Raw genomic sequence first — 12,704 nt, forward strand, 5'->3', positions numbered from 1 at the left:
TGATGCTATAAAAAGGGGGTGAGATGTCATGATTGACAGCTGCTCTGAGTGAAGTAGTTGCGGAGTCAGTGGCTCCTGAATTGTACGAGAGAAGAGATGTAACTTTAACTTTCCATAACAGTCACAAGTCTGATTAATAGAACATGTGTCAATATGATTAGTTGATATTATGGTTAGTTGTTGTGTCTGAGCTACCGTGGTGCTAACGTAGCAGCTAGGTGGTTCACGCTAACAAGCTGCGGCCGTGCTCGGCTACATTAATATTAACATCAATATAAATATATTATTATATATATTTGTGCAGCTTTAAAGAAGTCCCCTTTTAGCACTGCTCATTGATTTAAAGAGTAACACTTGTTGTTCATTCATTCATTTATTGCTTTAACAAGAAAAACACGTATTATAGTGACTGAAAATGACATTTATTATATTATTTGGAAATGTATAATGCTATCAGAGTTACACTAGCTTGTATCACATTGACAGGTTATTATTGTAATTGAAAGTAAAGTTTACAGAGTAAACATTGTATGCAAATATTTTGATTTAGGAACAACATAAGCTTAAATGCCTGTATGTTTATAAAATGTCAAAATGTGTTTATTTGTATCTAGAAGTACAGTATGTCTGAGGTAAAACGTTGCCTTTATTTCAATTACGCTACCACAACAGAAACAACAGCAATTTGACAGTAAGAGTCTGAACTTGTTAAGATATGTTTTAGCAGGACTCACAGTGGCATTATAGTAAATTATATTGTGTTAAAAATGTCCTGTGTTTGACATGTATTAGGACTTATTTTCTGAAATAGCAATGTTTTTGAAAATGCATGTTTGAGATATTAGGTAATCGTTGAAGTTCTTTCCTCATCGATATTGCTTATTAAAATCAACTCTATCTCAAGCAGTGTAACAATGTAAAAATAAATATTTTGAAAATAATATATTTTGTCTATTAATTATAGACCAAAACATGATGATTGTAAAATATATGTGAATAACAACCCTAATCAGCTGGACCAGTTGCCCAATGAAGCAGTGGCACATCCGCCATCTGCATTATTTTACGATTTCAGTTTAGTTCTCAGTGCTGCTCCACTAATCATCAATCGCAGTGGATGCGATCGTAGCAGTGACCTCAGTACCAGCTGTGGCGAGCGAGGCCGAGGTCCCGGTCCCGGTCCCGTCGCGTGGTTTGGCGCGGGGCCTCATCATATCCTCTGTGTTGCGTTCAGGTTTGACCAGGAGTACGTAACACTTGGGCAGGAAGATGCAGGTCAGCAGACCGAAGCTGGAAGCTAAAATGGCGAAAATCTGGACGGCGACCATGAACTTGCCACGTGTGCTGAGGTACGCTGGGACAAAGGAGATCCACACAATGAAGAAGACGAACATGCCGAAGGTCACACACTTCGCCTCGCTGGAAGACAGAGGAAGAAACATGCTGCTTAAAGAAATGTTCTTTACACCAAACTGGTTGAATGAGAGAAAGGAACAAGTGGACATTACATTAGAGAAGTAGCATACACCTGTTGACATTTTACAGATTAATACCAGTGTTTTGTGTCTAATTTTACATAATTCCTGCTGATGTCTGCACGCAGCCAGAAGATAAGGACGTGTGAACAGAAATAAATAATCCCTCTAACATGTTGCCCTTCAATACAATGTTTTTCTAAAGTGAATGCATCTCTTTTCTTCTTTACAAAAATCAATTTCAGGATCAGCTTTAAAGCTAATTTAGATAACTGTTTATATAATTACCTTATTTATTTATGTATATATTTATTTATCTATAATAACCAGCTTTAATAAATGTTAAATTGATAGTTAATTAAACTTTAGTTAATAGTTATTTTACTGTTAACAAACAATGCAATGGTAATTAATAATGTTTATTAATAATCAGTAATGCTATAATTTATATTATTTTAACAGTTTATTGTTGCACACATTATAACATTGTATATGCTATATTAAGAATGTGTTACTGATTACTAATGATTTGTAAACCTTTAAGAAATCATTTGTAAAACATCTATAAATATTACATAGATTGATATTTGTAACACTTTAATGGTTAATAACTGTTTTTTAAACCATCTATAAACATTATTTGAATGGCGATTATGAAGATGCAATGGATGATTATAATACCTTGTTAAATGGTTAATAAACAAAATAATCTATAGACATTATTTAGATAGATACTTAATACTTTGTCAATGGTTAATAATTGGTTACTGGTCCATCCATCTATGTAACGTTTATAGATGTTTTACAAATGATTTCTTAAAGGTTTACAAATATTTTGGTAATTATTAACAAATACTTATTATAGTATATAAAATGTTATAATGTGTGCAACAATAAACTGTTAATAAAACAGTTTACTAAAGTAATCAGAATGTAATGGTATTTTATCAGCTATGATACAATATATCATTTATAAACCAATTATTTTATATTACACAAACTAATGATGAAATAATTAATTAATTAATTAATTAGTAAACATTATTAATCACCATTTCATTGTTTGTTAACAGTAAAATAACTATTAATCTTAAGTGTAATTAATTAACTATCCATTTCTTTAATCTGAAATATTTCATCTGTTTCCTACCTGAAGTGGTCCTCCAGTTTTCGGGCTATGAAGGCGAAGACGAAGGCTATCAGAGCCAGCAGGATGTCATAGGCAAAGATGCAACAGATGAAGATCACTGAGCCTTCATCACACTCGAGAATGATCTTTATATTCTGGGCGGAGGTGTTCTCGATGGGGTGTGGAGGGAGGATGATGAGCCACACTGTGCACGCTATAGCCTGGGTGGAAGAAAGTCAGATATACTACTGGATCAGGATCAGGATCAGGTCAGAGTAAGATGTCCCTCCTTCCTTCAATGTACTTACCTGTATTAATGTTCCCACAGCAGTTATTGCCCTCTGGTGGGCACAGGAGATTCTGTCAACTTCAGGGTCCACACTGGTACTGGCCTCATTGTTGTTAAATGTGTTGGTCACAATAACATCAGGACTGCCGCTGTTGGCCGCTGCTTCTGCTGCAGCTTTTGCTGCTGCTTTTGCTGCTTTGGCAGCTGCTTTGGCTTTGACGCGGGCCGCTTTCAGAGTCCGAGCTCTCAGCATCAACAGAGCTGCCTTACCTGAGTTACACAGTAGTTAGTAGATAGATAGTGCAGTGGCAGGCCTACTGAGAACCACTGCCAGGTAAACAGTGTATATACATACATGCAAAGTACAGTAAAAAAAGGAAGCAGTATAGGTGTACCCACCCATGAGAGAGGAAAGGCAGAGAGCAAAGCCCAGAGCCAGACCTACTTGGCTGGTCATGCAGCTCCAGTGCTGAGGCTTTCCGAGGAAGACGATGGAGCAGAGGAAGGTCACCACAAGTGAGAAGAGCAGCGAGAAGCTCAACAGAGGATCATTGGCTTTCACCAGAGGGGTGCCGATGTTCACAACAAACACCACCTGGGAAAAAAGAAGATCAGTGAAACACATCATATGAGGTTTTTAATCACCTTGAGGTGTGTTTCCCCTGTGTGAGTCTCACCCCGACACCGATGGTGACCAGAGCTCCGAAGGCCGAGATGACGATGAGAGTGATCCCCAGCGGCTCTCCGAAGGCCAGGTACTCGATGATTTTTGGTACGCAGATATCATGAGCATCATTGGACCACTCTTCGTAAGTGCACAGGATGCACGCCCGAGCGTCTGTCAGAGAGGAAGGGAGATTAGCAGTGTCATGTTTACCTCTCGCTATGTTGGCACCGAACAGTAAAAGCTATATACGTTATCGTTTGGTGTAACTGCAAATCTATGGTTGTTGTGGTTTGTTTGAACGCTGGCTTGAAACAGAGGCCCAACTGTTCATGCTAAAACATGACATAAGACATTCTTGATCTAACACCAATTTCAGTGTGAAGTGACAATGAATATGAGTGTTAAATAATAGCCATCATGAGGGGATTCTGATGGGTTTTGAAGACGCCATGCTTAGTTTTGCAGCATCTTCTATCTTTGTGAAACAAAACTTCCTCTCTGTGGTAATTGGCTTTTTTTCAGTTAATGCATGTTAAAGGATCCTAACGCTCTTGAATGTGTTCTTGTTTGTTTGACTAAAATAAAATGTACTCACTGTATTCACTAAGGTTCTGAAAAGTTCAGACTTTTTGAGAAGATACCATCATGCCTATAAGGTACAGGGGGGGTTTTGGGGAGTTTTTCATAGTGTTTCCATTGGGTCACACACTAAATCCCCACACTGCAGTTGTGGGAGGCACCAAGTTTCATCAACATCAGACTACATCTGGGATACATGCAGTTATGGAAGAAGTACTCAGATAAATTAAAGTATTAATTCCACAGTGCAGAAATACTCTGTTACAAGTAAAAGTCCTGCATTCAAAATCTTACTTAAGTAAAAGTACAAATCTCTTAGTATCAAAATGTCCTAAAAGGGTAACTCTTGTACTCCTCAACTTGAAACCAACACTCCCATGTCTTTGTGTCCAAGTGACCAACAGGGACCACAACTTCCGAATTTGGTCCAGCTCCGAGGGAGAATGCTGCAAGCGGCGGCTGCCAAACAGACCACAATGCAATCGCTCAGGGCAATTCCCCACAGCCAACGCAAGTCCACCAATTGGCCAGTCCCTGCCACTGACAGGCCCAGACCATCACTAAAAGTGTCTGACAGCACCATGGAAAGGACCCCACAGAGAGACAACATGCCCTCCCCACCTTTTGCTTGATCCTGTCTTGTTTGTTATTGTGTCGAGGTACAGTATAAAGTACAGCTTGAAATCTGTATACTGACTAGTTGAGTTGCTGATCTCTCCATCAGCACACGGGATACAGTCGAAGCAGCAGACTGGCTCTCCCTGTCGGATCCCCTTCCTGGTGCCTGGCTGACAGTTCTCACTGCACACTGACCGAGGAGGCTGCAACACAAACACACATAAATACACAGATTTATAGAGACACACACATGCATGTGACTCTAATCACAATCTAGACGAGTTAATGATCAATATGCTGCTGACCTCCGACATGTCATTGTTCCACACAATGGAGTCATTCGTTATGGTCATCCTGTCCTCTGGAGCTGCTGAGCCGTTGTAGTGTCCCACGGTGACGTAGGATATCTCCCCATTACCGTCGAACTGCCAGTTAATGAGGTCATAGATGCCTTCTACGTCCCCGTCATCAAAGTAGACCTCTTCGTCAGTGTGCGGCACTTTGAAGCGCACGTTCTTCAGGTAGTACATCAGCTAAGGGAGAGGCAGACGTAGTGAAACATATGCATATATAAACATTTGTACTAACATACACATACACAAAAAGGCTTACCTGCCATGGCTTAAAGTCTGTGATGTCAGCACAGTCGATGTTGATGAACGGCCCCTGTCCCTTTACACAGTGCTCCAGTTCGTGCAAGGCGTTCGCCACAGCGTACACGGCTTTGTACACACTGTGGGGGGACATCTTCATCATCATTATTAATCATATCATCATCCACATTTCCATCAGTATGATTTTATCATGATAGGGTTAGTTCACTCAAACACATTTTCACTTCATAGTTCTATCTATCTATCAAATGTAATTTTTCATTGCTTTGTGCAGCACAAATGCGATTCCATTCACCTCCATTGGCAGCAGAAGTTTGAGACGCAGTGTTGGAGCCAGTTTTTTGTTTTGTTTCGAGTAAATAGTGAAAACAATATTGGCACCTAGTGGTGACCTCTGTAGGCCATAGAAAATGATAGGACTACAATTCCCATGGCGCCCCAGCCAATTAATTGAAGTTTGATTATCATTTTATTTGAGTTTTGCTTCTTGACTTGATTTTGATTGTTGTAAAGGCATATTTTCTTTGTTAAATGTGTGTTGGAATAACCTTGATTTATTTTTGATTAACCGCATGAGGGATTCAACATCGAGCCAGCCCGACAAGCCAAACAAATCGCCCCAACCGTGAGTTAAGCAAGCCAAATAACTTGAAAGATAATGCGTTGCAAACGTCTATATCTACAAGGCGTCTAAAGTTGCTTTTAGAAAGCAAATTGAAGAACGCCACGACCGGGCAGGTATCTCAAAATCTCCCTGGCCAGACATGGGTCGGATGAACTGACCCTTTAATGGTGCCATGTTCTTAGTGGTGGAGGTGATAGGTGTTGTAGAGGCATGAAGGTAAAAAGAATTTAGTTGCAGTAGTGACATTACTAGGACCATGTAGTAACAATATGAGCAGTGAGAACTGACCTGTAAGTGATTCGTAACTGGGAAACATCAGAGAAGGTGTTACCAAGCTGTGCCAGAGACTCACTGCCGGTACACAACCCAGCAGGACCCGCCCTCACCGCCCTGGACAGCGTGCTGTTAACCTCCTTGGCCCTCTGTTTGGCCTGCCGCATCGCTGTGTCGTAGTTCAACGTGCAGTTAAACACCTATAAGACAAAAAAAAATAAGGTCACAAACTTTCTCTAGATTTGTGCATAACTCTCAAAGTTGTCAACAATCAGATTTTGCATGTGGCTAATAGCTGGGTGATATGGAGACAGTGTAATGCTCCTCTGGCCAATTAATCAGTCTAATAAACACACCGTCTCCCAGAATTCCTCAGCGAGCGGGTCATAGGGGTCGATGTCCAGTAGATGACGCTGAAGACCCGGGATGTCAGCTCTTTTAACCCCAAAGCCTAGGGTACCACCCAGCACTGAGTTCACCTAGGTAAAAACATCCACACTGTCAACATCAGCTCAGTCTGGTGAGAGCCTCTGCAGCACCTTCTTCACCTTCAGTCATCACCAGGACCGAGCACTCACCCCAGGCTCGTTGATGAGAGCGGAGGTGACCCAGGCCTCGCTGGCGATCCAGGTGCGGTTGGTCACATTGTGCCGGAGCAGCTCGCCGATCAGAGGACTGAGGTCCACGTCTGATGAGAAGACCACGATGATCTTGGCCGTGGCCTCGACTACAGTCTGAACAATACGCTGGATGTCCTCTGGGGAACTCACCTGAAGTTTTAGACACAAACATTGTTTTTCATGTACTGGTCAATTTTGAGATTTTGGGCTGATTTTGCTTCCATAACATGTCTTCTTTCAGACTAGTGGAAAGAAAAGATCTAAAATACACATTTAAGTGTTTATTTTACTACTTTGTCTATTTGCGTCTGTAGATTTCTCCTAAATTCACCAAAAGTTACCATTAGATAATATTTATTTATTTAAACATAACATTTCAGAAAACTTGTAATACAAAAAAAATATTGTCTTCATGTAAGTAATTAACTGGGGACGTTTTGTGGTGATATCTATTAGTTAAATTGTTTACCCTATTCACCTGTAGTGTCTTCAAAATTTATGAAATTTTACAACACATTAAAGATTCTCAGACTCTGAGCCAGAAATCTCCACTTCAGCAGCACTTACAGACACCAAACTTTCTATTTTCATTCCTATCTATATTCTGAAGGTTTTTTCAGAGGGGTTTGTTCATATATCATTCATAGCCTGATTTATACAATATTTTATTCCTAAAAACATGATGACAATTTTTATTATTTTTATTATTTTTTATATTTAAATTATATTTTTTTTATTTATATTTTTCCTGCCAATCTACTGCTCCACACTCCAATCCAGTAGGTGGCGGTAATACCTCAAAGCTAAAGAAGAAGAAGGAGAAGAAGAAGAAGAAGAAGAAGAAGAAGAAGAAGTGGTGGTCAATATTATATGATCTAAATTTTATTTTATTTTATTTTATTTTACTTTTTTAGTTTCATTTTTATTTTTTTTTTTTATTTTTTTTTTATTATTATTTTTCATTTTTCATTTTTTTATTTTTCATTTTTCATTTTCAAAAAAAAAAAACATTTTTTTTTTATTATTATTTTTCTTTTTTTTATTTTTCATTTTTCATTTTCAACATTTTTTTAAAAATTTCTTTTTTTTTTAATTTTAAATTTTTTTATTTTATTTTATTTTATTTTATTTTATTTTTTAGTTTCATTTTTATTTTTATTTTTTTTTATTATTTTTTTTATTATTATTTTTAATTTTTAATTTTTTTATTTTTCATTTTTCATTTTCAAAAAAAAAAAAATCATTTTTTTTTCAGCTCTGAGAATATCTAGCTCACATTCATGTAGCGCGTGCACATGGGCGAGCGCGAGCAACAGGACGCTGACTTTCTGGCTTTATCCAATGTTAAGAATTCTTGGCACATATTTAGTAAGATAATGCCTTATTTGTATATTTAAACATAAAATTTCAGAAAACTTGTAATACAAAAAATAACTGACTTAATGTAAGAAATCAACTGGGAAGTTTCATGGTGGTAGGCCTATTAGTAACAATTTTTAAACTATTCACCTTCATTTTTCAACAGGATTGAATTGTGATACATCTCTAGAAAACACAGTGTGTGGTCACAATAAGAGGTGGGATAGTGAAATATTGACTGAAGAGATGTTACCTTTGGCAGCGTCTCAGAGAAGGAGATGCACACACCAGCTTCCTCCACCTGCTCCTTGAAGTCTTTGATGCCATACTTGCCGTAATCATCGTCGGCAGCTATGGTGCCCACCCACGTCCAGCCGAAGTGGAGCACCAGCTTGGCTATAGCTGTGGACTGGTGCTTGTCATTGGGAATGGTCCTGAGGAAGGTGGGGAACTGGAACTTACTCTCCAAGGCGGAGCAGGTGGACGAATAGCTGACCTGAAGATGACAGAGGAGAGGAGACACATGAACGTGTTCTCTCTATTTGTTAATTTATCCTTCCTCTAACTCACCACTGGCCTACCTGTGGGAAGTGATAAAGCCCAAGTATCCTCGCCGTGGCAATGGACAGGTCGGAGCCCCCGGCGCCCACCAGAGCAGCCAGAGGGGCCCCGCTGCCACAGCGGTAGTTGGGTACGGCCTCATCCTGGCCCGTCAGGTAGGTGAGGGTGCCCTCCACGGCCTTGGAGATGGTGAAGCAGGAGTCGTAGATGACATAGCCCAGGTCGGTGTTGGGCAGCAGGTCTTGCCTCTCATTGATTTCATTGATTGCAAACAGCATGGTCTGGGTCCAGCGGAAGGTGCGGAAGTTAAACCTGGAGGATGATGGGAGAGTGATGAGTGAGTTTGTTTATTCGTCATATGCACAACAATTACATCAAGCAGTCGTTGGCAATGAAAACCTCAGGTACCTTCAACAATGCTCATTAAAAATGTGAATATATAAAAAAAGGAAAATCACACAAGTAAAAGCGAAATGAGAATCAAAGACATGAAATAGTGCAAGTTAAAATAGCAAATGGATAAGCTGAATGTAGACAGGATGTAGTATGTATATGCATGATGAGAAATAATAAATAATAGGGCTGTCAATCGATTAAAAATATTTAATCGTGATTAATCACATAATTGTTCATGATTAATTGCAAATTAATCGCACATTTTGTATCTGTTCAAAATGTACCTTAAAGAGAGATTTGTCCCGTATTTAATACTCTTATCAACATGGGAGTAGACAAATATGTTTGCTTTATTTAAATGTATGTATAATAGTATTATTGGAAATCAATTAACAACACAAAACAATAACAAATATTGTCCAGAAACCCTCACAGGTGCATTTAGCATAAAAAATATGCTCAAATCATAACATGGCAAACAACACCAAATGTGAACGTGGAATGAGAATTTCAGATTAGAAAGAAAAACTATTGCACTGTTAAAATACTTGATGACTGGAAGATACACACCGACTATTTTAGTCTTTTGATGTTATTACCTTAATTAGCCACAAGAGGAGGGTTTGCAGACTTGCTGATTATTGTTGCATGCTACACTGTAAAGGCCTGTCGCCATAATAATATGGGCTAATTGGCCCCAGAGGAGCTCTCAGAAGTACACTGTTTGGTTGAAACATATACTGAAGTAAAACTATTTCTCATTTAAGAACTAAAATATTAAATAATATCACTCGAATTGGCCGATGAGATTATCTAAAATCAGTGTTATACATTCTAACAACAACTACGTGATAAAAAAGAGACATTATGAGGAGCTCAACTCACCCCTCACACCCCGCGGAGACCGGCACCCTCGAAGTGTTGCCATCACTGGAAGCAATACGCTTGTGTACAGGAAACATGCCCCCGATAACGACCTTCTTCTTCTCCACATTCTTGTAGCCGCTCAGGTTGAACTTGGCCTTCAGCTTGCACGTGGACTCTGCCGAGACAGATCTGTAAAAGTAGAAAAAGGCACATAATCCAAGCAGAAAGCGTCCGGCTTCCATGCTATGTAGAGGCAGAGAGGAGCCGGTGAGAGCTCTTGCTGTGGCAAACGGCGAAGGGAACAGCAAAGTGTGACAGGTGTCTTGTCTGGTCTCGAGGGAGATGAGCTGCACGGGGTAACCTGAGAACAAAAGTGAAGAGGAGGACACTGGATGAGGGTGCATTAATCTTCATTGAAACCTTGAAAAGAAGGACTTTGTTCATTTTTAGTAGCATTATGATCTCATTAATGGTGTATAAAATGAAGTTTGGTTCAAAAAGTGTCTCACTCCCAAGAGCACAAACTGGACCCTGGACCACCAAACATGCACAAACACATACTTCTACGTCAAATAAACATTTAATTTCTCTTTATTCTCTCTTTCTTTCTTTCCTCCTGTAAATATAAATCAGTTTATCAGTCTGCACGCAGGTCAGCTGCAGAGGATAAACCGCCACAGGCCATGAGCTAATTGGCAGCTGCATGTGGTAACTTGTACAGTCTTCACGCACCTTAACGGCTCAGCTACTGTTCAAAAAAATGGTGCCGTGTGTCCCCTGAGTGTGTATCTGTGTGTGTGTTGATGGATGACTGAACTTGTCTGCTCTTGTCTCTCAGTCAGCGGGGACAAACTCACACCTGAACCCCTGGCACACGGAGGGACCTCTGCTGGGTAACAAATAGGCTACAGTCTTAACTATGGCTGTTTACAGTAGCTGTATGGGACATACAGTACAGCTACTGTAAACAGCCATACTGTTACTGTTATTACATTAAATTATAGGGAAGTTGTCACACGAAGAAGGAATTTTAAAAAAGAAGGATATTTGTTAAATGATGACCTCCAGAGTGTGTGTCAGAGTGTGATTGAGCCCTTGTGATCTCTCAGGCACATGAGTCAGATAAGTTCTGCAAGAAATCAATTATGTACAGTAATTTATAAAAAAGGTTAATGCATTTCAATTGCCAACTCCATGCAGACATTTGTAAAGAGGCACATGATTAAATGGACAAAAGGTCTTTGTATTCTACTCTACTGTTTGCAGGTTTTGAATAACAACTTGCTTCCAGTGCTAAAGAAGACTGTAGTGACATTACAGTAATCAGATTTATTTTTACAGCTGGTGCAAGAAATGCACAACAAGGCTGCATTAGAAGCAAGTGAGATCATTTCAACCCCATATTTTTTGTTTGTTCAATGGGGGGGGGGGAGTTTTTATGACTCAGACGAGACAAAAAAATACGAAGTGTGGATATTTAAAGCTGAAGTAGGCGAGATTGGAGCAAATATGATAAAAAAAGTTATTTCTATAAAACGGTTGCTATATCGTGACAGTAGTACATGAAACAGGTAACCTGAAAAAAATCATGTGCCTCTGTGTCCTCTGGTGCTCCTAACGGCATCTGCGAGATTTCACAGACTGGAGGAAAACAAACAAGCAGTAAGAGCTGATCTGAGGTCTGCTGTCCAGCTGCTGTCTATGAGAGCGGCTGTCAATCACTCGCGAACTCCGACCAAACGGTCAAACTAGGCAGCGCTGATTAAATATCAATCAATATTATGTTACGTTAATGCCTATTTCTCACCTCAAATGTTTTCAGAATCATCTTGTAGTGTACGGTTTTGTTGTAAAATGAGAAAGTGTGTCTCTCTGAATAAAATAACTTGTGATCGGTCAAAGTCTCCCGTCACGGGCTAGATTTTTTTAAAGCCTGAAAAGGGAGCCATGATGAGGTGCAGAAGTCTAGTTATCTCTCAGAACACTTGGACTACAATAATTCAAAAAGATAAATAAATTTAAATCAAATAGCTATTATTACTGATTCAGCATTCCCAGTATTGTTCTTCTAAGGTTTATTCAACTTCTTCAACTTCAACTTCAACTATTTCTTCCGTACGTTTTTTGGCCTTTAACTAGTCCTGCATACTTTCAGCTACAGAAACCGTTCGACTATCAAAATATTCAGCTCTTTAAGGACATTAGTGCTATATCTTGGCTTGTTTCAACTATTTATACTTTTTAAAATATTAAGCTTTTTCCACTTTTTTTTTTACAATGTAACTCAATGGAGAAAATCTTCAAATCCTCTTAAACCTACTCCACTTTGAAATGCTACTGCTTCCGCATACTTTCAGCTACAGACTTCATTTAAACTTTAAACGGGTTACAAGTCTTTGAACTGTCAAGCTATGATTCAGCTTTTTGATAACTTTTATAGTTTTTCATTTATCACACACACACACACACACACAGAAGGTAACTGTATCTTAACAGGGAACTTTTCAAAATAAAATCTCTATAGAGTAACTATCTACTATATTTTGTCTAACGATTTACAGTTTTAAAAGGTTCTAGCTGATGCTACTACTACAACTATTACTAATACTACTACTGTTGCTGCTTCTGTTCC

At 39.0% G+C, this 12,704-nt stretch overlaps 1 protein-coding gene across 1 annotated transcript; it reads right to left on the reverse strand.

Annotated features, from left to right (window-relative positions):
• Positions 1 to 385: 385 nt before the first annotated feature.
• LOC119491847 (vomeronasal type-2 receptor 1) lies at positions 386 to 10,479 on the reverse strand. The gene is made up of 14 exons (XM_037776095.1): positions 10,091 to 10,479; positions 8,830 to 9,121; positions 8,502 to 8,744; positions 6,848 to 7,039; positions 6,626 to 6,748; positions 6,285 to 6,469; positions 5,370 to 5,490; positions 5,063 to 5,290; positions 4,837 to 4,960; positions 3,571 to 3,731; positions 3,293 to 3,488; positions 2,913 to 3,163; positions 2,626 to 2,825; positions 386 to 1,419 (listed from the first exon to the last, which is right to left on the reverse strand). The coding sequence occupies exons 1-14, from the start codon at positions 10,474 to 10,476 to the stop codon at positions 1,098 to 1,100; spliced, it is 3,024 nt and encodes a 1,007-aa protein (XP_037632023.1). The 5' UTR covers positions 10,477 to 10,479; the 3' UTR covers positions 386 to 1,097.
• Between the last annotated feature and the right edge of the window lie 2,225 nt (positions 10,480 to 12,704).

This window comes from Sebastes umbrosus, chromosome 7 (genome assembly GCF_015220745.1).
Source record: "Sebastes umbrosus isolate fSebUmb1 chromosome 7, fSebUmb1.pri, whole genome shotgun sequence".
Taxonomy (NCBI): Eukaryota; Metazoa; Chordata; class Actinopteri; order Perciformes; family Sebastidae; genus Sebastes; species Sebastes umbrosus.